The sequence below is a fragment of the Athene noctua genome, chromosome 4, assembly GCF_965140245.1.
Source record: "Athene noctua chromosome 4, bAthNoc1.hap1.1, whole genome shotgun sequence".
Lineage (NCBI taxonomy): Eukaryota > Metazoa > Chordata > Aves > Strigiformes > Strigidae > Athene > Athene noctua.
Genome location: NC_134040.1, coordinates 34,162,644 through 34,186,978, shown reverse-complemented (window position 1 = coordinate 34,186,978; position 24,335 = coordinate 34,162,644). Strand labels below are relative to the sequence as shown.

Here is a 24,335-nt window from a genome sequence, read left to right as displayed (position 1 = left end):
TTAAATGAAATGACTCAGAAAAGAAACTTCACTTTATTATGTAGCACTTAAGTCATTATTCAGGTTATCATCCCACAAGTCTCACACTCCTTAAGGATTCATACTCCTGACAAGAAATCAGTGCAAAAATACAGAGCTAAAGCGAACAACCTATTAACTACAACCAGTCAGAATCCCAGTGTTGCCAAGCAAATCTGCAGGTATCATGAAATGGCTGCAAATAATGAAGATGAGCAAGCAAAACAAGGTAACAGCTCCACATTCATCTCATTTCACACTAGCTGAGAAGTCAAAAGAAGCAATCTGAAGTCTTTGAAGAAACCTCTATTCCTCACTGCCAAGTGTTTTTGCCAGCTGAATTTCACAGAATTTTCACTGAATTTCCACTGAAAAGGACAATGTCATCTGTTTCGAAGCTGGAAAACGTCTTCTCCCCTTGGTGTCCATCAGTTCTCCATTTACATCACTCATGGCACTCAGGACCAGGATCCTCACTCCAGTGGGCTCCCCGTTTCTCAGTCACAAGCTTAATGAAGTAGCTATGACTTGCATACAGCTCGAGCTTCTCACTGATGTCAACCCACTTCACCATTCCAGCATCATCACCTGCTTCCAGAGGCAAATTGTCCATTGTCTCACCTGTTCAGAAAACGAGAGTTAGGACATGCTATTGCATGTTCTTTCCTGCTTTTTCTTCTCACATCTGATCAGCTCCATCTTTCCACGTAGCTCCTTCACAGGCAGCAACCTCAACTACTTCTCAGAGAAGCAACTAATTAAGTTGTTCACTGATCTGTGCCAGAAACCTTTTTCATACTTGCACTATTTTAAGGCAAATCTGGGTGGCAGATGTTGTGTTAACTCCTTGTCACCACTCCTAGGGTACCATGACAAGTTACTAGAAATCACCAGTTTAGCCAATCCCTCTGCCTTGATTTTTGTTTGTTTGGCTAATATTTGACTGCTTCCTTTCTCAGGTACTATTCTACAGGACAAACTGAATTCTGAAACTTATATATGCTTATGGATAACCAGAAAAATTAAAATTTTACTAAAGGGGCCAAAATCAAAAATAGTACTTAGGGAGGGATGCAGAAAGGCTTCTGAATTGCTCTCCAAAGTTTCCTACTCTGTTTCCAAAAAGAGTCCCAGGACTTCACAGACAACAACCAAAGAAATGCTTTTAGAAGCATTATAAAATGTGTATTAGAAACAAAGACCAAAGGAACAGTATCTTCTCTGTTTCTGGGGCCTGATAAATCAAGGACCAGTGACATGTGAAACTTCACCACTGATATCTACTACCTAAAACACATTTATATGAAGTGACATAACCTAACTAGATTGATTTATCTTATAAAAGGGGAGAGATGAGAATCCAAGATAACAGATCAATCTAAGAACTAACAATGTATACCATTCCTACTGATTTATAGAAGTAAAATAAGCTCCACCAATTACTCCAGAAGAGTAACCAAGATAAAAGATCTCAGAGCAATTATACCACCAAAACAATAAATATAATGAAAATCTGCCAGTGACAAGAAGGAACCCTGGTCCAGTGTTCAATCTCCATATGAAGGCACATGGTCCACAGCTTAGAACTAGATAACAAATGAAAAACTAATTCTCAGGCAAAGTCCATAAATTCCTTATTTCAAGACAGACAGAAACTAAAGGGGAATGACTACCTGTCATGGGTGAACATCTTAAGAGACAAGAGACCCTCACACCTGTTGGTTTTAGTCCAATATTTTACACCTGACTTGCATGCTCCCCCAACCTTCATTGCCAGTCTCAGCCTGTTATACGTCCCAATTTCAAACCAACATATAAAGGCAAGTAAAAGCACACGTGGAGATACCCACCGGTTTCGTCATGATAGTTCACAGCCTCTGTCTCCATCCAGGCATTATCAGTGTTACGAGGGTCATCCACATACCCTCTGTACACCTACGACACCGAACAAACCAAAACAAGCTCAGTGTCACAACAAACAAGGTGCAATCACTAAGATATTTTTTTTCCCCTCCAATACATTCGCCCTTATGGGCAGTAGTCCATTCCATTTCCTACACCATAACAACCCAAGCATCACAGCTTATTTTCATTTCAGCTATACTTTGTCCAAGTTCCATACAGCAGCTGGACAACTTACATGCACAGCTCCAAAGTCTATCACAAAAGACAAAGAGCTCACCACAAAGTGTTCCTGACTGAACAGCTTGTGGAGTTGCTTCTCCAATTCTGCTTTTTCCTCAGGTGATTTCTGCAAGGAATTCAAGGCCTCCTCCTCAAATTCTCGCTTCAGGGTAGCACTAATCTTCTCCCCTGGGTCCACCATCCCCTTTGAGGGGGGAAAAGAAAATTAAAAAGTTGACTATCACTCAGATTTCACTTGGTTTTACTCCCCTTGACTGGTTTTAGTATATTACATCCACCTGCATCATACTGTGGACATGGGCGGAACTTTACACTTAGCTGTAAAGAGCGAGCACGTACATCCTTCAAAGCCTGCAACAGATTAAATTGTGCCTGCATCAAGCAAAAGACACTGTCAGAATTAAATACAAATACCACCTTGCAATGCAGAAACAGCAGCAGGCATACCAGCTGATGCTTGGGCAAAGCTACTTCACGGAGCATTTCTCCTCACCTCCACAACACGAGGTCATTCATCAAAAGGCATGATTTTATCATGCACATGCCAGTCATCACCTTGCGGCCTTACCAGCAGGGAAATGTCTACTGTCTCCAAAGTTTTCCTCTTACCCCTGGAATGGCCCACTCCCCACAGTCTCTCCTCTTGATAGCTATGAACTGTAAGATGTTTTTGCCAGTAACCAGATGAGCAATTTTATTGCCTCTTTCGTCCCTCTTCCACCTGCAACAAATGACAAGCAAGAACACTCTTTGCTACTTCTTGACACACGGGCTGGGAGAAGAATAGCAAGGTGCCTGCACTGTCACCTGTGTGGGGGCAAATAAAGCAGAAAAAGAACAGTCATGGGGGGACTGGCAGATGCCGTCCGGCAAGGCCACAACCAAGGGCAAAACACCGAGTTTTTCTCATGCCACTACCGGCTGTGTTCTCCTCAGCCAAAGGGGCAGAAACTTCCCAAGAGCTGCATGTCAGTGGCCGTGCTGAGGGTGGCAGCTCCATCCAACACATCCTACTTGCTGCAGAGCTCACTGAGACGCACTTGTGCCTCTCCCTGACGAGAGGGTCAGTTGCCTTCTGCTAGAGCAGCACCTCCTCACAGGCTGCAACAGCCCCAAACTGCCCACCCAGTGCCAGCTCAAGGCCACAAACCCTCACCACTGCCTTCAGTAAAAAAAAAAAAAATCAAGAAGAGCTACCAATAGTTAAAGCAAAAAGCTATCTAAACAAAGACAAAACAAAACCAGCATTTCTTTTACTTTCAAGGAAACAACTCAGTAGTGTTGACAGCCTTATGAAAAGGGAAGTAGTAAAACACAGGATGATTTTAACAGTGGTTCTGTCTTCAGCATGGCACTTCCTACCTTGCACCTTTGTTAACTCTGCAATCTTTCCTGAATGCTTTCTTTGTGTAAAATAGTTAGCATGCACACACAGATCCTGCTGGTGAAAGCACCGTTAAAACAGAGCATACGCTGACAAAAGAGTAGAGCCTAATCTCACCTCCTCCTATAATACATGAGGCCAAGTTAGTATTTCTTACAGAGCAAAAGCAGGCACACTGCTTTTTATTTTTGCTGTTGAGTCATTATGATAGAAAAACCTATTTCTGCAGTTTAACATGCCTCATCTAAGGTCTTTCGGCATATTACATACACAATATCAGAGTAGCAAGTAATCTTTTCAGTTTTTACATTCATTACTAAAGATTATTTGTATAATATATTTCTATTTACCTAAGCGTCCTGGTTTTTGGTTTGGGTTTTTTTTTTGTCTGCTTCCTCAGCATTTCAGAAGCAATTGCTTGTCATTAGCAGTGAGTCCTTACTTTTTTCCAGAGACAACAACTAAGAGATTATGAAATTTGTGTTCTGCATGTCCATATATCTATCCATTCAGATACCTGTATCTGAGGAGATAGAGGAGATACATAGAGGAACACACACAAAAGGTCTGTGAAAAGTAACAGCCTGTCCAGAGATACACAGAGAAAGCAAAATGCATGGGTGTTTTGCTCTACTGCAGGGCACCTTTCAGTCACCTGTCCCTTACCTAGTTACAACAGGATCAGCAGCATGGTTTGGTCCCCAGCGCCCTAACAATCCTCTGCCTGTGAGACCAGTCCTTCCCACTGGATTTCTGAAATCAGTGGCACAGTACATTAGACATATTTACTTCCCCACATTCAAAATAAAATACGCTCAAAGTATCCTAAAAAAAAAAGCAACTTTAAAGAAGTTTAAACAACAACAAAGGAAAGGATAGCAACATACATTCAGTGCCACCATGTGCTTTAAAGAGCAAGACAGACAAAGCACAGTTTGGTCCTTTATTAACCTCTTTTTGTGTTTGATAGTACGGGGAAAGGAAATACACAAACCAGCTTTATCATTGCCAGATCTTGTGTCCTGAGATACTCCTGATCAAGCATTACACTCATTGTGCACACAATCTTCTCTGAAACAAAACTAAAGATGCACAGAGCATTCAATTATGTATAAATGGCAGAAAGAAAACAAATTATTTTTAGGTAAGATTACCTGTGCTATGCCAGGATTTGTCAGCGGAAGGAAATACTCTCCCGCTACGCCACAGCACAGAAGTGGCACCAAACTTCAGAGCCCAACACTTGATCCAACTGTGCGAAACAATTAATTCAACAGAGCCTACTATTAACAGTGTTAGACCTCCTCCAACTCCAGCGTCACCACAACCCTCTGTTGTGGTAGTACTGGCTAACCTCTTAGTGCCTCTCTGCTACAACCTTTTTCCAGAAGGAACTCTCTGGCCCTGAGCTATCATTTTTCCTGTCTCTAGGAAAGACTATCTTGATTTTGTTCTAGCAGGTACCACATATCAAAACTGACAGACCTGTAAGAGCTCTGAAACTACATCACTGAAATGAATGCGCAAACAAAAAAAAACCCCACTTACCGGGGCCTCCCATTTTCAACTACATACAAGCCATTCAGACTCTTCCTTTCCACGTCTCCATCTCTCTCATTGAATTTGGGAGAAAAACCTTTATCACTGTGTGGAAAAGAATAAATTGAGGTAAGTTATAAAATGCAGTACACCCCTCTGCCCAACAAAAGCTTGAAGGCCAACCACCTGATCAGCCTCCCCCATTTGACCAATGAGCAGTTTTTAACAGAACTTATGCTGCAAGCCTTCCCTTTTCTATAGGAGGCTATAAAGTTTCAACCTTTACTGACGACAGTTTCCCCATATTTAGTTCTGCAGATGTAAGTGTGCCCCTCTAAAGTATTTCACATTGCATCTCTCTAGATTTTCATTTAGACAAAGTGTTTCAAAGGAGTTCTTGTTAAGGTTAGAGAACACAGAAGGACATTACCCATTAATAAAACTAAAAAAGATTTTGCAAATTCAAAAAAACTGAGCAGCAATTTTTATTAGATATGATTTATCAGAGTTACAAGCTAATAATCACCAATTTTCAAAGTTAGCTTAATGTCAATCTCCTACGCGCAGCTCTGAAAACTGGTAGAGAAGCAGCCATCTATGTAAGTCTATTTCCCTTCTCAAAAGCAATTCCTCTCAAACTGTCACAGGTTTCAAACTACTAACTTCTTCCACACATAATTCACTAATACCTAAAAAAAAAAATCACTCTGAATTCTCAAGTATTACCAACCTACTAAAACAGTACCTGACATCTTCCCAACTATGCCTTGACAGAACATCAGCAGTCCTACAGAGTCTGAGGAGCAGTGTGCCTTGCAATCACCAAAATACTAACCAGATTAAGAGCAAATAGAAGCACATGTTCACCCAGCAATGGGAAGCAAGGTTTCCCACTGAAACCACAATTGCCACTATTTTCTGATCTTTCTACCTAGATGTGCATACACAGGAATCACCATTTCACAGAATCATTGAATCATATCGGTTGGAAAAGACCTTGAAGCTCCTCCAGTCCAACCATGAACCTCACCCTGACCGTTCCCAACTCCACCAGACCCCTCAGAGCTGGGTCAACCCGACTCTTCAACCCCTGCAGGGATGGGGACTCCCCCCCTGCCCTGGACAGCCCATTCCAATGCCTAACAAGTCTTTCTGGAAAGAAATACTTCCTCAGAGCCAGTCTGACCCTGCCCTGGCACAGCTTGAGGCCATTCCTTCTTGTCCTGGCGCTGGTTCCTTGGCTCAAGAGACTCATCCCCCCTCTCTGCACCCTCCTGTCAGGGAGCTGTAGAGGGCCAGGAGGTCTCCCCTCAGCCTCCTCTTCTCCAGACTAAACCCCCCCAGTTCCCTCAGCCACTTCCCATCAGACCTGTGCTCCAGACCCTGCACCAGCTCCATTGATGAAGGGTCTGAACTAATTTCCCATTATCACAACCTACACTATATGCATGCATCTAACTTCTAGCTAAGAAGCATACAGCATTCCCTGAGAAGATAATATATTCACAGAATCAATAAAAATGAACATACACTTTCACAGGAGAATTACAATCATGCATTCAACCTGCCACATTTCCTGCATCAGAGGGCTCAACTCAAGAACTACAATTCTACTTTAATTCTTTTCTCACCTTGCATTCAATCCATGAACAAACAACTATATTACAAAAATGTTATCCCAAATTCTTAAGGAAGGAGATTTTTACTTATCTCACAACACAGAGAAGAAGCACTACAGGGCATCAACTGCTGTCTATTATTCCAGTTAACACTATTCTTATCCCAGTCACCAGCTCAGTAAAATCATGTCAAAGACCTTCACTGCTAATCCAAACCATTCAGTTCCCTAATCACCATTTTTCTAGTTCTTGACTTTTACAGATCACTATAGAATCATACATCATTTAAAACTGTTGGTCTTACTAACTCAGCTGATCACTATTTCTTGCTTCCATGTTCTCAGGTGAAAAGAGCCACAATTTTCACTCACTTGATCTGGGGATCTGCCCAATGGGGTCCAGCCAAAACAGACACTGCGGTGTACTCCACGGGATTATAATCTTTCCACTCATTCAGCCAGCCCACTTTATCTTCAGGAACTTGGCTCCGTTCAACGTGTGATCCTGGATACGGGGAGGTGAGAGCTTTGCTGTGGTAGAACTTAACATTACAACTGTTGAACATGTTAACAGGATGAAGACAGGACGAACAGTTTGCAGATATGTTACTGTAAAGAAAAAAAAAAAAAAGCACCTCATATTTCAGGCTTAAACCCTATTATTTAATCCCAGACCGACACAGTACATTACAGAAAGTGGAACACACGAGGCTTTTTCCACAAAACAGCCCTCAGCAACATAGTATTGCTTCTTCCAGACATCATGCAAACCTATGTCTGGACCAACAAATTCTCAATTTTACCTTTGGCTTCTTGAAACAGAAGCACAAAGAACAATGTGCTCTGCTAGACACACATGAAGATTTCGCAGCATGAGTGAGAAATTGAAAACTAGAACTGCCATTCCGGACTGTGTGGAACACTGACCAGTTATTAATCGTATACAAGGAACACTCAAGGATATTTATCATAAATGCAACAGGAAGGCCTGCTTGTGCATTAAATCTCCATATGTGGGCACTTCACCCACAAACCAACCCAGCCTTACAAGTGCCCTGCTCTCACATCCAGTCGCAGACCTGCTAAGAGTAAGAATGAAATATCCAGTAGCCTGAGCAACACAACTCTACCAGTTGTTGTGACCATCAAAATATAATTTTGTGCAATACTGAGTAGGATAACACATACACTGTTTCTCAATTTCAGAGAAGGCTAGAACTATCAAACTAGCTAAGTTTAAAAAAAAATACTTGACATCTCTAGTGATTTTATCTTGCCATGAGTTTTTGGGAGGTGAAAGACCAGTCAGGAATAAAACAACAGCAGATTGGGTTACAGTGCCTGATCACCAGCTCTTAAAAACTCTACAAAGATTTCCTTCAACACACAAAGCAGCCTTCCTGTACTCGATTTTTTTTTAACTACTACAAAAATAAAGAGGGTTACTCTAAGAAAGAGACTCAAAGCTCAGCAAGGGTCTATAACCTACAAAAGCACTCTAAAAACAAGATACTTACAAGCTCTTAGTAAAAAGTTTTGGGTTTTTTTTAATTCAATAAAAATCACTTCCAGCATATAGGGAAATGTATCTCTTCTGCAAAAACACATAAAGGTTTTAACAACGTAACGTAAGTGCAAGGTGATGATGGAACTAATGAGTTTCAGATAAAAAAAGAAGAAAGCAACTCATACATTACATTTTGATCTCCGGATGTGAATATGAAATTATAACTAGAAGAACAGGCCACGCTTTTTCAAAAACTGCTGAGGTGATGTTCTCAAGAGCACAATTCAGCCCACAAACTACTTGAGGATCATAAAATCTTTAACACAGATAGGGAAAAGGGCATACTTGAATGGGTGCCAACCTCCACACGCAGGTCAATGGTACAAGCACTTTTATGTTTTACACTAAATGCATCATCTTAGTTTTAAATTTTGTTTCTGCCATGCCCAAAAGGGACACCCCCTCAGCTGCACGGCACACCGCATTCCAAGCTCCCCCTCACCAGGCAGCCCGGAGCTCTCGGCCCAGCCATGAGGTGGCTGCTCGCCCCCGAGAACAGGGCACCCCTTCAGCGGGGCCAAACACCAGCAAAACCACCGAACCCAGGCAGGCTCCGAGACTCCGCAGCACCCGCGCAGCCGGGCCTGGGCACCGCCCAGCTTCACCATCCACAGGCCACGGTACCTGAGGGGCGGGCGGCGCCGGGCAGACAGGGTGGAGAGCGCAACGCTGAAAGAAAACACGGCGACTGCGCGAGCGAAACAGGGCACCGCCGCCGCGCGCAGTGCGCCGGCGAAGAGCAGCATGGACTCCGGCACGGACCCCAGCTCGGCTCCGAGCAGGGAGCCGCGGAGGCCCCCTGCGCCCCCTCCGACCTGCCGGGCCGGGCCGGGCTGTGGTGCCGCTGCCGCCGGAGGCTCCCTCTTACAAGCTCGCCTCTCATTGGAGAGCGCGCCACCAATAGCGAGCGCCCCCATCCCACCGGCTTCCGGCACGGCCGCTCTCTGATTGGCTGCTGCGCTGAGGCAGATGTGGCCGGGCGCGGGGCCGCTGTTGGCCGCCGCCCGGCCGCGGCGATCGCCGTCCCCGCGTTTCACGGAGCCGCGTGCGGCGAAGGAAGCCGGGGGCCGGCCGGGGCGGGGCAGAGGCCCGTGACTGACGGACCGGGCGGGGCGGGCGCCCCCTGGCGGCGGCGGAGGGGAGAGCCCCCGCGGGAGCGCGCGGGGCCGGGCCTGACCGCCCACAGCGGCCGCCCCGCCGAGCGCCCGCCGCCGTCAGCGCTCCCGGCTCCGTGCCGCAGGCAAAAGGCCCCGGGGAGAGCCATGAATCCGCTGCTGGACGTTCTTCTGGTTCTGGCCACGCTCATCTACTCCTACCTGGAGGCTTTTGTGAAGCTCTTTGTCCCCGTGAAGAGAAAGTCTGTCAGCGGGGAGCTGGTTCTCATCACAGGCGCCGGCCATGGCGTGGGCAGAGCGACAGCCTTCGAGTTCGCCAAGCGGCACAGCAGGCTGGTGCTGTGGGACATCAACAAGGTAACGGGGCAATTCCGCCCCACTCGGCTCCAAGGCCACGGGGTTCCTAACAGCGTCAGGAGGGCTGCGCACAGACGGCCCCACAGCACCTCCTGCCACCTCCGCTCCCCTCGGCTCGTGGCCGACGGAGCAGGTTCACCTTCTGCTCCCTGTCTCTAGCTCAGATAGAGCCCTCTGGCATGGTCACCCGGGTAGCTAGTGCCTGGCTGAATGGCCACACTAGCGCAGACTCTTCATTTCAGACGAATGGAAGGGTGGTACATGGCACTAGTCTCCCAATGTGTAAAGGGCCGCTGCTGAGGGGAGCGTTGTCCATGTGCACTGCCGCAGATGAAGAAGGAAAAACTTAAGAACGAGTGAGTGAGTGAGTTTTGGTGCGGGGAAACACATGGTAAGGGTGGAGATGAGCAGCACTGTAATACCTTGCCGAGGGAGGCCATGGATCCCAAAGGTATTAAGAACAATTCTGATGACAATAGAAGGTCAGAAGCAGCGCATCTTTCTTTTCTGCCTCTTACAGCACGGCGTTGAGGACACAGCGGCGGAATGCGAAAGGCTGGGAGCCACTGTTCAAGCCTTCGTGGTGGACTGCAGCAAAAGGGAGGAAATCTACAGCGCTGCAGAGAAGGTAGGGGAGCAGGGGCACGTCCAAAAGCTTACGCAAACCCGCTCTGTTTCAGAAAAGTCGGGGAACGCAGAGGAGAGCTGTTGTGTGCAAAATGTGCAAGGCCTTGGAATCTCCCCACTTCTTGCTGCTTTCTGTATGGGGAGGGAAGTAGCACTTCTGAGATCGCAGCCAGTCTCATCCCCTTCTGTGAGGCTGCAGCGTATCAGGCTTCACTGACAAGTTTGCTCTTTAGATTTCCAGCCCCCGCAGGAACTTCTGTTTCTGGAAGTTCCCTGAACAGGACCCAGGCAGTGCTGAGGACATGTGAAACATTTTCTTGTAAAGGATACGCTCCAGCTGGCTCAAAACAGTCTGTATGTCCATAGTCCCAGCTGTGACTACACAGAGTGTACTGTGTCCGTGGGCAATGTGAGCAAGACTATGAACACTGCCAGAGATAACGGGAGAAGCATCAAGTCTAAACCGGATTTCATGGTCCTGCTGCACAGTTCCTGCCTCGTCTGGAAACGTAGCACGGCCCTCCTCTGGCTAAAAGAAACCACGTTAAAAATGAAATTCATTGTTGCTCATCTTCCACATTCTTGCATTGTTCTGACAGCGAGTGACACGCACCTTTCTGGGTTTTTTCTGTCCCCAAGGTGAAAAAGGAAATCGGGGACGTCTCCATCCTGGTCAACAACGCTGGTGTGATCACAGCTGCTGACCTGCTCTCGACTCAGGACCACCAGGTTGAGAGAATGTTTGAAGTCAACATTCTTGCTCACATCTGGGTAAGGGCCACGACTGTCTTCATACCTCCGTTTGATTGGGAGCATTGCTGAGGAGGCATGTTTAGACCAGCACTTCTTCTCAGCCACCAGCCAATTACTGAAGCATCTTTGGGATTCATATAGCACAGGGACACCCAGCTAGACTGAAGGGGTATCCCCGTGCCTCTCAGAATCTGAAGGGCTGTGCAGCACAAAGCACTTAGAGATCGCATTAGTTAATGACAGGCGGGGTCAGTAATGAATATGCCTAAGAAAACATTGTTCTTTTCCCCCTTGCCTTCCCCACCATCCCTTTCTGCCTCGTGGTTTCAATGACTTGCCAGACCACAAGAGCTTTTCTGCCAGCCATGATGAACAACAACTACGGTCACATTGTCACGGTGGCTTCAGCAGCAGGTCATTTTGTGACTTCTTTCATGGTGGCTTATTGGTAAGTGATTTTAAAATCAGCTCTCCTCATTTCTTTTATTTTTAACTGCGTCTTCCCCATCATCAAGCACAAGGTAAACCAAGTAGTCCTCCCACTGACTATGGTACGTCCAAAGGACCGTGCTAAGGAGGAAAAAGCACAACAGCCAGTGCTTAGGGGTGCCTGGAGGTGCCCACTAATTTATTTGTGCATTAGCTGTGACTGAATCAGGACAGTTAGAATTAGTTTCTGCCCTGTCTCTCAGCTCGATTACATTTCTGGGGTTTATTTCCTCCTGGTCAGTACCGAGTGATCTTTTAGGCCATGTCCAGTTGTAGAAAGCTAGAAACAGTGTTCCTGCCTTCTCATTTGTGCTTTTTCCCTTCATGCAGTTCAAGCAAGTTTGCTGCGGTTGGATTTCATAAAGCTCTGACAGAGGAGCTCTCTACCCTGGGAAAGGATGGAATAAAAACTACGTGCCTTTGTCCGGTTTTCATAAACACTGGATTTGTCAAAAACCCCAGTACAAGGTAACTGTCAAAACTCTGCCTTCCTGTCCTTCCTTCTTTGCATCAAGGCACTACGTATTAGCCCCAGCTTTAGACCTTGCATTCCTGCTGACCATAGAAAACCAGCCTGTACCACTGGCTAAAGAAAATCTGCAGCATCATTTCACCCACATGACGGTTGCATTTGAATTACTCGAGTTTGTGCGTATGTGAAGCATCAGCATCAGCTGGTTCCAGCCCCTTTTACCACCGTCGCTCTTACATGTGTGCTTTCCTGTGTAGGCTTGGGAAGATTTTGGAGGTTGAAGAAGTTGTAGAGGCCCTGATGGAAGGAATACTGACCAACCAGAAAATGGTTTTTGTTCCATCACATCTAAGCATTGCTTTGCTTTCTGAAATGTAAGTAGCAAAAGAAAAAAAAAACGGGCAGGGGGTGAGGGAAAAACTTATCAATGCTAACTATCTGAGTACACAAACATCAAACTGGTAACATCAGATTCAAAATGTAGTTTTAGATTATGAGGAGAACTGAATTTTGCACTCATGGCAATAAAAAATATGGTTTGGCAGCACAGAGAAACCCTGGAATGAAAGCTGGGCCGTAGAAGTTCACATGCCACCCATTTTAATTTCTTTTGTATTATCTTCAGTGTTTGACATCACTACACTCATTTATTAATCAGTCCAGATTTGACATCAGTATGCCTCTAGTAACTGGATAATGTGTAACTGTCTGCCAGAGATAATATTATTTTTATAGAACCACCATCTGAGATATTTTAGACCGAGCAGAACACAGGATAAAGTAATGAAATGGCTGTGGTTCTTTCGGATGGCAAGAGCAGACATCCTACATTTCAGCCCTCTCCTAGGCCCTTGTGATCCTCTTTCTGCAGGGAACTGTTCTCAGGGGAGAATTCAGCTGCTCACAGGGAAGGAGGGGGAGAACAAGAGAATGTTTTTGCCTTCACAGATGGCCATTTACCTTGGGCTTGTGAACAAGAGTTTCTCTGAACCAGCAGCCCCAGCATAGTTCCAGACAGAGCTAGGGACCTGCTGCTTACTAGTATTTGTTTCTTCAGGTCAGCACCAAAGACTGAGATGACAGAAGTTGGGGAAATTGCTCTAAAAAGGCTCTACTGCTTAGTTCTGCCATGTAAAGCAAGATTTGTCCTCTCACATGTCTTTAATATCCAGTGTATCTGCTCTGCTGAGGAGGCGTTTTGACCAGAGCTCAGGTTCCAGATGTGGAATTCACACCAGAACAACTAAGTTAACATTTCAGTTCACTTCTACAGGTTCTCATGAGATACTTGGTAATATATTTCTGCAAAACCCGACACCAGACACTGGGAAAAAGCTTTTAAATAATTTTGCATCTCCAAGAGCTGCGTGCTGACAGTGCAAGTGTGCAGAAGCATAGATAAGTCAAACCTCATGCTGTCAGAGCCTGTAGGAGAACTTTGCTTTTTTGTTCTAGTTTGAGGCAGGGAGACACCGAGAGACATGACTCGTAAGAAAAGAAATCCTAGGAGAGGAATCTGCACCTCAGTTTTGCCATCTCATCCTTCCATAGGGCTGCTGCTTTTCAGAGCATAAAGCCCTCCACCCACATCTCTCTCTGTTCAGCATTGAACCGTCTTGGATGCTGCGGCAATAGTGGAACACTACACTGGCCGTAGAACTGTCATGGACATGGGTGAGTCTGGAGTTAAGCTAGTCAGAGATTGATGAGGGATAGGTATTTTTTAGAAATAATGCCCAGTTTAACTCTTAGTCTCAGCCTGTGTGTGCACACTTCTACTCCCAGGCCAGCCCTTTCCTCACTTGCAGTGCCACTTTTTCACATAACTTAAGTTTCTTATGCCACATTTAATTCCATGTTACTGTCCCTTTCAGGTTGTTTCCAGAACGTGCTGTGGCTGTTCTAAAAAAGCTGACCGATGCCAAGTTTGATGCAGTCACTGGACAGAGAAGCGCTCAGTGAAAAGTGAAAATTGGTTCTCGTTTCCCAGTGGCACAAGTGAAGTGTCAAGGGCTGCTCTGGCCGTATGTCGCCTCGCCTCTGTCTCCTTGTGCTGGGGCAGAGAGGAATTCCCTCAGTGCCTGCTCTGGGACAGCACAGCTGCCTGTGGGAGCACCAAGGGATTGCTGAGAGTGTCTTTGTCGGGGCTCATCCCTCAGCAAAACTTCCTTCTGAGAGATGATTTATAGAGGGGGTGGGTGGCCTGTTTTGCCTCAATTTATCTTTTTAAATTTAAAAAATACTCTGATGAACACTGAATTTCATGTGCTTTTGTAGTGAGTACCTGAAATAATACAGGCTTATAAGTGATTACACCAGTTATGCATTATGTCAACATGCCTTCTTCCAAATAAATAAAGTTCTTTAACACAAGTGTGTCTCTTAGCAGTCAAATTCATAACCAGGTCCTAGAAGTGCATTTAAGGTATGGTATCAAGTAATACACACTTTCCCCATATCATTTCGCACACTGATCATCTGCAGTTCCCAAAGACTTTTAAAACACCTTCCTGTGAAAACAGTGCAGTATTTCTCCACATATTACTGGATGCCCTTCTGCATTTCATGCATGCTGGACAATGTGATTTATGACATGAGAAGACAGATCAAGTTGCACTATTTTTCCCCTTGCAATACAAGGCAAATAATCCAGCCTAAGAAAAATTCTGATGTCTGTCTGCTTCAGTATTCATAAGTCAGACTTGTGTATTAAGGAGAAGAGCAAGATTATGCTGAGCCAGGGAAGCCTTTGTTTATGTGCAGCGGGCAAGTTTAAGTGGAAGTCCACATGGTTTTGGCACGTGAGTTCAATGCATGAGAAAGCCTAAACACCTGGAAATGGCTGAATATATCTTCATTTCAACTAATTAACACATTCAGCACAGCATCAATTACACCCATACGGACAACAAATTACACTTGTGCCTCCAGATACCTCTTTTCCTTCCATCTTTTCAAACATGCACGCACCAGACTGAGGGTTTATGTATTCCACACCTATGAAACATTGCTTCACTGGTTGGAGGACATCTTGCAGTCACAACATCCCTGTGTGATCCTGGACTCTGCCTTCCCAACTCTGCTCTGCCCCTTCCAGGAGCAGGGCAGCATGGAGGGGGAATTCCTGGCAGGAGGAATTATGTCAGGTGCCACAGGCAGGGGCGAGGCAGGCACTGCACGGAAGGGTACTGCCCCCGAGCAAGGACAGCAGCACAGATGCTGCAATGGTGAAAAGGTCAGCTGGAGACTGCTGTTCTGTGATTGAGGGTGCCAGTTAAACCCAGACACCAAAGTGAAAAGAGTAGGCTTATTTGCTGTTAATGATTAAAGGGTATAACCAAGTAATACAGAAAATAAGCAATAAGATAAGACAGAATAGTACACTTAGTTATTACTATATACAGTTAATTATATAAAATAAGAATGAGCAAGATAATGCACCTCATCATTACTACACGACAGGGAGAATAGTGATTAAGAAAGATCCCTCACCACTTGCACACGTTACCAACACCCAGCCCCGCAGTGGCTGGGCAGCCCCGGTTGCAGCGAGGATTTGGAGTCCCTGTCCCGTCAAGTGGGAAATCCTACGCAGTGCCTCCACCCGTAGGTGAGGCTTCCAAAGTCGCTGTGAGCGGTTCCAGCCTTATGTACCAAAAAACAGAAAGTCAGAAAGACTTGCACTTTCCTTTGAGCAGAAATACCTGATTTCATCCTCCTGTTGGATTCCAACCAAAACCTGGCCAGGGCTCGGGGGACAGAACCAAGGGAGTTTCTAACAAGGCCAAACACTTGGGTTCTCAGCCTTGAACAAAGCTGAGCAAGGAAAGCTGGGTACATTATCTCATCATTTCATCCTCACTACTGATTACATTCTGTCTCAGCTGCATCTTTCACTAGTGAGCATACATAGTTCGTTAATGATCAGATACTAATGATAAACACTAATGGTAATACAGATTTCAGTAACTAACAGATACTAATACCGGATAACATTTGGTTGTGAGGTTCATCTAGAGGTGAACGTTGTTTCAGGGCCTCTTATTCAGGCCCCAGCACTACACCTGCTGCCCACCAGGCCCAGGCTGCTGGCTCCCATAGGGAAGCCGCATCAGGATCAGCGAGGTACAGAGCCAGGCCCAGCACACTGACAGCACAGCCCATGGCAGGGCCAGGGCCGGGGCTTGGGTGCAGGTGCCAGGCCAGCGGTCACAGGGGCACGGTGGGGGGAAGGCTCCAGATGAGCCTCTTCACAGCTCCACATCACGAGCCAGCCGCCTGCTCTGACGGGACCCACCCTGGCCAGGAGGTAAAACACCCAAAGGGGTTTGGCCTGTGCTGCCAGAGAACAGCACCTGACGAAACATGGGTCAAAGAACCCTTCAGAGCCCAGATTACCTTTCTGACTACTTGTGCAACTCCCGAATGTGTCAGGCACTTGCTGGCTCCCAGCCAGCCGAGGGAGGCCTGAACATGCTGCCCCCTTCGGCACAGCCTGAGACGGTGGCTCCCCGTAGAATCCATCCCGCTCACCTGAGCATTTCATGCTGTTCTGTAAACTGAGGTTCTTCAGAAAGGGAGAGCCCTCATCATCCAACTCCTCCTATTCTTAGGTGGCAAGAAGTAGAAGTTTGTGCTGCCAGCAGCAACCATTGTTGCTAAATGTGCTAAATGACACACAAATGGGTGGCCTTTGGCTGGGAACTTCTTCCTCACAGCACAAGATTCTTGTAGCCAAGAAAGGAAAAGAAGGAAGGGCTTTGCAAAATTCAGGGAATGAAAAATAAAAAAGTGACAAGCCAATTCAAGAGTATTAGACATGGGTTGTATCTAAAACTAAGACCCTCCAACCCCCAAAGTATCTGAGAAGCATGTTTGGAGTCCTGGAGGATAAAGGAGGTGAAGATGCATGCATGTCCAGCGACTTCTTCTCTGTTTTCCCTGCCTCAGAGGCATCCCCCAAATCTAAGAACAGTGTTTCAATGTCCTGTCTACTCTGAAAGAAGGGGGGTGTGTGTGTGTGTTTGTGCTGTTTCTGCTTTTATTTGAGCTACGTATTCAGGTCTTGATAAGAGGACAGGTCTGTCACAACTGGGAGCCACTTACTCTTCTCCATGTTACCTGAGACTGCAAGTCTTCTGCTTGGTGTAGAGAAACAGACACAAAAGCGAGGATCTAAACCTTCACCTCCTGAACACCAGTGACAGAACTGAACCATCAAGACCTGCAGGCTCCTCAGTTCTCTATCTGTCCATAACAGACAACTGAAGCTTATCCCAAATTCTGGTCACTGTGACTTGCCGAAAAACTACTCTATAACTGTGGAGTTATAAAGTGGGTATGTTTATTCAGCGCTGGGCGCATGGGGGATCGCTCCACCACAAGCATGAGCGCCGTTTGCAGCTCCTGTCCGGCTTATATGTTATAAAGTAGTGCATATTCATAGAACGCCTATACATATACATAGCCTATCCCCGCCTCCCCTCGCTTCTCATGGTAATCAGGTCTCCTCCCCTTGCACCTGCGCGATGAGCTCTTCAAGTTCTGGGCAGGGGTCATATAGATGAAGTACCTCTTCTTCCTCACTGATGAACTTTTCACCCTGTCACTCTGCGCAGCCTCAGTTGTTCTCTGGCTTCTGACCAGACTGCCAGGCCAGTTTGTGCTGGAATTTGGAGTAATCTGTTGCTGATACCCACAACTTCAAGGACCAGAGGAGGCTTCTCTTTGAGCTAGGAGGTAGTAGCCTAGCAACGTTATCAGCACCTGGTATGTCTTTGCGAACAGCCCCATACGCCTCCTTTTCTCTTTGCGCAAGTCTTGCACCATCAATCTAAGATTGTTTAGACTCCCCATCTCAACTGTGGGTGCCTAGCAGGAGCCTATGTGAGCAAGTTTCGTGTTGCTGTCTACATTTGAGTCCCCAGTTTGAAGGGTGGTACCTCACACCCTGCCTTAGGACTCCTTACGAGTCAGGGCAGTGACTGTGGACTCGTGCTCTGCCTCCCTCTGAGGTGCCTCTTGGCAGTGGCACTTCTCTGCCCTCCCTGCCTCCTCCACTTTGGCCACAGCATTGACTGGAGCCCCGTGCCAGGAAAATGACAGCGCTGCTGAGCTGTGCAATTAGGGTCTGGCCCAAATGCTGAAGTGTTAGTTAAGAACAGAACAAAGTTCCAAGAGGAGAGAACAAAGATCCAAGTAATAAATAATAAAATTTTAAAAAAAATCCTTTTCAACCACTCTAATCTTAACTAGAGACTGATTTTGGTGAGCAGGGATATGTTCATTCAACCTTCACTCTTCCCCAGGCAGCTCAAAAATATCCTTAAATAAAATTATGATCATGACCTGAACACATCTAGCTTTCTAACTGAAAACCAAAGGAGGAAGGTCAGCAATCCTTTTCAAATAAGGCCTTGCAGTTACATTGTTAGAGCCCTATGAATTACCTGAAACTAGTTTCTCCTGTTTCTTACAAGCATTCATGTTCTGGTGAAGGTTCTGGATACTCCATTACACGCAAGCAAGTCCAAGTGGGAGTTGTGCAATTTAGACTCAGAGAAGAATGACCCAATTCATGCAGTCAGTGCCATTTTCCAAAGGACTTAAGAGAACTCGGCAGCCATAGCATAAAATGGAAGGTCTGGGTATGAATGATTAATTAAAACACAGAATAAGAGGGAACAGCCAGTCAAGAGCTCACCTGTGGAGTGCCACGAGTTGAAAGGACACGGGCCATTTGGCTTTTGTTCCATGACCTGCAATGGGAAGGTAGGGGACAAAGTCTGCTGGCGATGCACAGGTGTGCAGAGGAAGGACAGACAGGCTCATGAGAAAGAAAACTGCTCCAGGCCTGTGTGAGACTGAGCGGCTGGGCAGTCACACAGCAGGATTTGAGACAGAATTACAATATAGAGTTTAGGGGACCCTCAAGATGTTTTAGCGAATGAGCAAATTTAATTGCCTCTTCCATTATTTAGTGGTACTTTAGTATTACTTCCATCTGGCCCCGGTAGCCTCCCACCTGCCAGCCCATCCCCTCCACAAATGCTGCTCTCTGACAGGCTGCTGCGCCCCTGGCACGTGGGGACAGCCTTGGAGGTGGCTGGTAAATGGCCAACCCCCATGACATCACAAGGGATCAAAGTCCCATCAGGCGGGCAAAGGGCCCTCAGGGGAGCCATGAATCCGCTGCTGGACGTTCTTCTGGTTCTGGCCACGCTCATCTACTCCTACCTGGAGGCTTTTGTGAAGCTCTTTGTCCCCGTGAAGAGAAAGTCTGTCAGCGGGGAGCTGGTTCTCATCACAGGCGCCGGCCATGGCGTGGGCAGAGCGACAGCCTTCGAGTTCGCCAAGCGGCACAGCAGGCTGGTGCTGTGGGACATCAACAAGGTAACGGGGCAATTCCGCCCCACTCGGCTCCAAGGCCACGGGGTTCCTAACAGCGTCAGGAGGGCTGCGCACAGACGGCCCCACAGCACCTCCTGCCACCTCCGCTCCCCTCGGCTCGTGGCCGACGGAGCAGGTTCACCTTCTGCTCCCTGTCTCTAGCTCAGATAGAGCCCTCTGGCATGGTCACCCGGGTAGCTAGTGCCTGGCTGAATGGCCACACTAGCGCAGACTCTTCATTTCAGACGAATGGAAGGGTGGTACATGGCACTAGTCTCCCAATGTGTAAAGGGCCGCTGCTGAGGGGAGCGTTGTCCATGTGCACTGCCGCAGATGAAGAAGGAAAAACTTAAGAACGAGTGAGTGAGTGAGTTTTGGTGCGGGGAAACACATGGTAAGGGTGGAGATGAGCAGCACTGTAATACCTTGCCGAGGGAGGCCATGGATCCCAAAGGTATTAAGAACAATTCTGATGACAATAGAAGGTCAGAAGCAGCGCATCTTTCTTTTCTGCCTCTTACAGCACGGCGTTGAGGACACAGCGGCGGAATGTGAAAGGCTGGGAGCCACTGTTCAAGCCTTCGTGGTGGACTGCAGCAAAAGGGAGGAAATCTACAGCGCTGCAGAGAAGGTAGGGGAGCAGGGGCACGTCCAAAAGCTTACGCAAACCCGCTCTGTTTCAGAAAAGTCGGGGAACGCAGAGGAGAGCTGTTGTGTGCAAAATGTGCAAGGCCTTGGAATCTCCCCACTTCTTGCTGCTTTCTGTATGGGGAGGGAAGTAGCACTTCTGAGATCGCAGCCAGTCTCATCCCCTTCTGTGAGGCTGCAGCGTATCAGGCTTCACTGACAAGTTTGCTCTTTAGATTTCCAGCCCCCGCAGGAACTTCTGTTTCTGGAAGTTCCCTGAACAGGACCCAGGCAGTGCTGAGGACATGTGAAACATTTTCTTGTAAAGGATACGCTCCAGCTGGCTCAAAACAGTCTGTATGTCCATAGTCCCAGCTGTGACTACACAGAGTGTACTGTGTCCGTGGGCAATGTGAGCAAGACTATGAACACTGCCAGAGATAACGGGAGAAGCATCAAGTCTAAACCGGATTTCATGGTCCTGCTGCACAGTTCCTGCCTCGTCTGGAAACGTAGCACGGCCCTCCTCTGGCTAAAAGAAACCACGTTAAAAATGAAATTCATTGTTGCTCATCTTCCACATTCTTGCATTGTTCTGACAGCGAGTGACACGCACCTTTCTGGGTTTTTTCTGTCCCCAAGGTGAAAAAGGAAATCGGGGACGTCTCCATCCTGGTCAACAACGCTGGTGTGATCACAGCTGCTGACCTGCTCTCGACTCAGGACCACCAGGTTGAGAGAATGTTTGAAGTCAACATTCTTGCTCACATCTGGGTAAGGGCCACGACTGTCTTCATACCTCCGTTTGATTGGGAGCATTGCTGAGGAGGCATGTTTAGACCAGCACTTCTTCTCAGCCACCAGCCAATTACTGAAGCATCTTTGGGATTCATATAGCACAGGGACACCCAGCTAGACTGAAGGGGTATCCCCGTGCCTCTCAGAATCTGAAGGGCTGTGCAGCACAAAGCACTTAGAGATCGCATTAGTTAATGACAGGCGGGGTCAGTAATGAATATGCCTAAGAAAACATTGTTCTTTTCCCCCTTGCCTTCCCCACCATCCCTTTCTGCCTCGTGGTTTCAATGACTTGCCAGACCACAAGAGCTTTTCTGCCAGCCATGATGAACAACAACTACGGTCACATTGTCACGGTGGCTTCAGCAGCAGGTCATTTTGTGACTTCTTTCATGGTGGCTTATTGGTAAGTGATTTTAAAATCAGCTCTCCTCATTTCTTTTATTTTTAACTGCGTCTTCCCCATCATCAAGCACAAGGTAAACCAAGTAGTCCTCCCACTGACTATGGTACGTCCAAAGGACCGTGCTAAGGAGGAAAAAGCACAACAGCCAGTGCTTAGGGGTGCCTGGAGGTGCCCACTAATTTATTTGTGCATTAGCTGTGACTGAATCAGGACAGTTAGAATTAGTTTCTGCCCTGTCTCTCAGCTCGATTACATTTCTGGGGTTTATTTCCTCCTGGTCAGTACCGAGTGATCTTTTAGGCCATGTCCAGTTGTAGAAAGCTAGAAACAGTGTTCCTGCCTTCTCATTTGTGCTTTTTCCCTTCATGCAGTTCAAGCAAGTTTGCTGCGGTTGGATTTCATAAAGCTCTGACAGAGGAGCTCTCTACCCTGGGAAAGGATGGAATAAAAACTACGTGCCTTTGTCCGGTTTTCATAAACACTGGATTTGTCAAAAACCCCAGTACAAGGTAACTGTCAAAACTCTGCCTTCCTGTCCTTCCTTCTTTGCATCAAGGCACTACGTATTAGCCCCAGCTTTAGACCTTGCATTCCTGCTGACCATAGAAAACCAGCCTGTACCACTGGCTAAAGAAAATCTGCAGCATCATTTCACCCACATGACGGTTGCATTTGAATTACTCGAGTTTGTGCGTATGTGAAGCATCAGCATCAGCTGGTTCCAGCCCCTTTTACCACCGTCGCTCTTACATGTGTGCTTTCCTGTGTAGGCTTGGGAAGATTTTGGAGGTTGAAGAAGTTGTAGAGGCCCTGATGGAAGGAATACTGACCAACCAGAAAATGGTTTTTGTTCCGTCAGTTCAACGTGTTGCTCTGCTTCTTGAAAAGTAAGTAGAAACAAATACTAACAAAAGAAAAATCCCTTCACATGTATGAAATATAACTATCTGAGTATACAAATATCAAACTTGTAACATCTGTTTCAAGATGAAGGGGTTTTTTTTAGAACACATCAAAAGTTAACCAAATAGTGTAGTGATTCTTTCTAATGACAACAGCAGACATTATCCACAGAAAGATTTGACTGAGTGTCCTCATAGGTCATTATGATCAACTTTCTGCAGCAAAATATTCCCACTAGAGAACTCAGCTGCTCTACAGGCTGATAGAGATGGAGGGGGAGAACAAAAGGACAGTTTGTCTTCACAGATCACCATTCTCCTTGGGCTTGTGAACAACACTTTCTATGAAACAGCAACATCATTCAAGTTCCAGACAGAGCTGAGGACCTGCTGCTTATTCGTATCTGTTTCTTCATGTCAGCACCAAAGACTGAGGTCACAGATGCTGGGGAAATTGCTCTAAAAGGGCTCTACTGCTTAGCCCTGCCAAAAAAAGCAAGACTTGCCCTCTCACACATCTTTAATATCCGGCATAGCTGCTCTGCTGAAGAGGTGTTTTCATCACAGCTCAGCTTCCAAAACCAGAATTAACATCAGAACAACTAAATCAAGTTTTCAGTTACTTTTACAGTATGTCGTGAAACACTTGGTAATTTCCTCTTTGTGGAAGCCAGCAAACTTCGGTCTAACTTAAAATTTCTTTTTATGACGCAGTGTAAAGATGTTTGGGGTTTTTTTTCCCTTCATGAATTCCCCAAATTAACGAGCTGAGGTTTTGAAAGCAAAGAGAAAGAAAATGCACATATTTATGATTGATATTAAAACTTCCTGGATCCTGCAGCAATACTGCAACCTAAATCATGTCCTGTATGGACCTGTCCTGGAATTGTTATAAAAGGAGTCAGGTGGAACTGGAGTTAAAACTAGTCAGAGATTGATGAGGGGTAGGTATTCTTTGGAAATAACACCCAGTTTAAGTCAGTCTCAGCCTGAGTTCGCACACTTCCACTCCCAGGCCAGCCCTTCCCTCACCTGCAATGCCACTTTTTCACATAACTTACGCTTCTTATGCCACATTTAATTCCATGTTATTGTCCCTTTCAGGTTGTTTCCAGAACGTGCATTGGCTGTTCTGAAAAAGATGACTGATGTCAAATTTGATGCAGTCACTGGGCAGAGAAGTGCTCAGTGAAAAGCGAAAATTTACTCCCGTTTGCCAGGGCACAAGTGAAATCAGGAGGTGTGCTAGGCGCGGTTCAGCTGTGTGATTCTGAGCAGAACTATGACAGATGCTTCCAGACCACCATTTCCAGCCACACCCAAGGGTTGATCCCACAGCTGCAGCAGGGACACACCTGTGAAACAGGGAGCATTAACAAAGCAGGGATGCAGCTCTAGAAGTGTCAAGGACTGCCCTGGCCATATATCACCTCACCTCTGTCTCCTCATGCTTCCTGCAGCGCCTGCTCTGGGACAGCACAGCTGCCTGTGGGAGCACCAAGGGATTGCTGAGAGTGTCTTCATCGGGGCTCATCCCTCAGCAAAACTTCCTTCTGAGAGATGATTTATAGAGGGGGTGGGTGGCCTGTTTTGCCTCAATTTATCTTTTTAAATTTAAAAAATACTCTGATGAACACTGAATTTCATGCGCTTTTGTAGTGAGCACCTGAAATAATACAGGCTTATAAGTGATTACACCAGTTATGCATTATGTCAACATGCCTTCTTCCAAATAAATAAAGTTCTTTAACACAAGTGTGTCTCTTAGCAGTCAAATTCATAACCAGGTCCTAGAAGTGCATTTAAGGTATGGTATCAAGTAATACACACTTTCCCCATATCATTTCGCACACTGATCATCTGCAGTTCCCAAAGACTTTTAAAACACCTTCCTGTGAAAACAGTGCAGTATTTCTCCACATATTACTGGATGCCCTTCTGCATTTCATGCATGCTGGACAATGTGATTTATGACATGAGAAGACAGATCAAGTCGCACTATTTTTCCCCTTGCAATACAAGGCAAATAATCCAGCCTAAGAAAAATTCTGATGTCTGTCTGCTTCAGTATTCATAAGTCAGACTTGTGTATTAAGGAGAAGAGCAAGGTTATGCTGAGCCAGGGAAGC

The 24,335-nt window shown here is 46.2% G+C and overlaps 3 protein-coding genes across 7 annotated transcripts; 2 read left to right on the top strand and 1 right to left on the bottom strand.

Annotated features, from left to right (window-relative positions):
- NUDT9 (nudix hydrolase 9) lies at positions 1–9,203 on the bottom strand. The gene is made up of 8 exons (XM_074904965.1): positions 8,896–9,203; positions 7,077–7,313; positions 5,096–5,191; positions 4,214–4,300; positions 2,773–2,884; positions 2,201–2,347; positions 1,869–1,953; positions 1–639 (listed from the first exon to the last, which is right to left on the bottom strand). The coding sequence occupies exons 1-8, from the start codon at positions 9,186–9,188 to the stop codon at positions 464–466; spliced, it is 1,233 nt and encodes a 410-aa protein (XP_074761066.1). The 5' UTR covers positions 9,189–9,203; the 3' UTR covers positions 1–463.
- Positions 9,204–9,320: 117 nt separating this feature from the next.
- On the top strand, positions 9,321–14,457 carry LOC141960131 (estradiol 17-beta-dehydrogenase 11-like). 4 transcript variants are annotated; one of them, XM_074904969.1, is made up of 8 exons: positions 9,321–9,743; positions 10,264–10,371; positions 11,010–11,141; positions 11,465–11,571; positions 11,943–12,080; positions 12,342–12,458; positions 13,689–13,758; positions 13,959–14,457. In XM_074904969.1, the coding sequence occupies exons 1-7, from the start codon at positions 9,534–9,536 to the stop codon at positions 13,717–13,719; spliced, it is 843 nt and encodes a 280-aa protein (XP_074761070.1). In that variant the 5' UTR covers positions 9,321–9,533; the 3' UTR covers positions 13,720–13,758; positions 13,959–14,457. The 4 variants fall into 4 exon arrangements, with proteins under 4 accessions (XP_074761070.1, XP_074761067.1, XP_074761068.1 ...); XM_074904966.1 differs by having other exon boundaries at positions 13,636–13,758; XM_074904967.1 differs by lacking the exon at positions 13,689–13,758.
- A 4,787-nt stretch (positions 14,458–19,244) lies between these two features.
- Positions 19,245–23,912, top strand: LOC141959640 (estradiol 17-beta-dehydrogenase 11-like). 2 transcript variants are annotated; one of them, XM_074903846.1, is made up of 7 exons: positions 19,245–19,476; positions 19,997–20,104; positions 20,743–20,874; positions 21,198–21,304; positions 21,676–21,813; positions 22,075–22,191; positions 23,311–23,911. In XM_074903846.1, exons 1-7 carry the CDS (start codon positions 19,267–19,269, stop codon positions 23,396–23,398), a joined length of 900 nt encoding a protein of 299 aa, XP_074759947.1. In that variant the 5' UTR covers positions 19,245–19,266; the 3' UTR covers positions 23,399–23,911. The 2 variants fall into 2 exon arrangements, with proteins under 2 accessions (XP_074759947.1, XP_074759948.1); XM_074903847.1 differs by lacking the exon at positions 19,997–20,104 and having other exon boundaries at positions 23,311–23,912.
- The last annotated feature ends 423 nt before the right edge of the window (positions 23,913–24,335 follow it).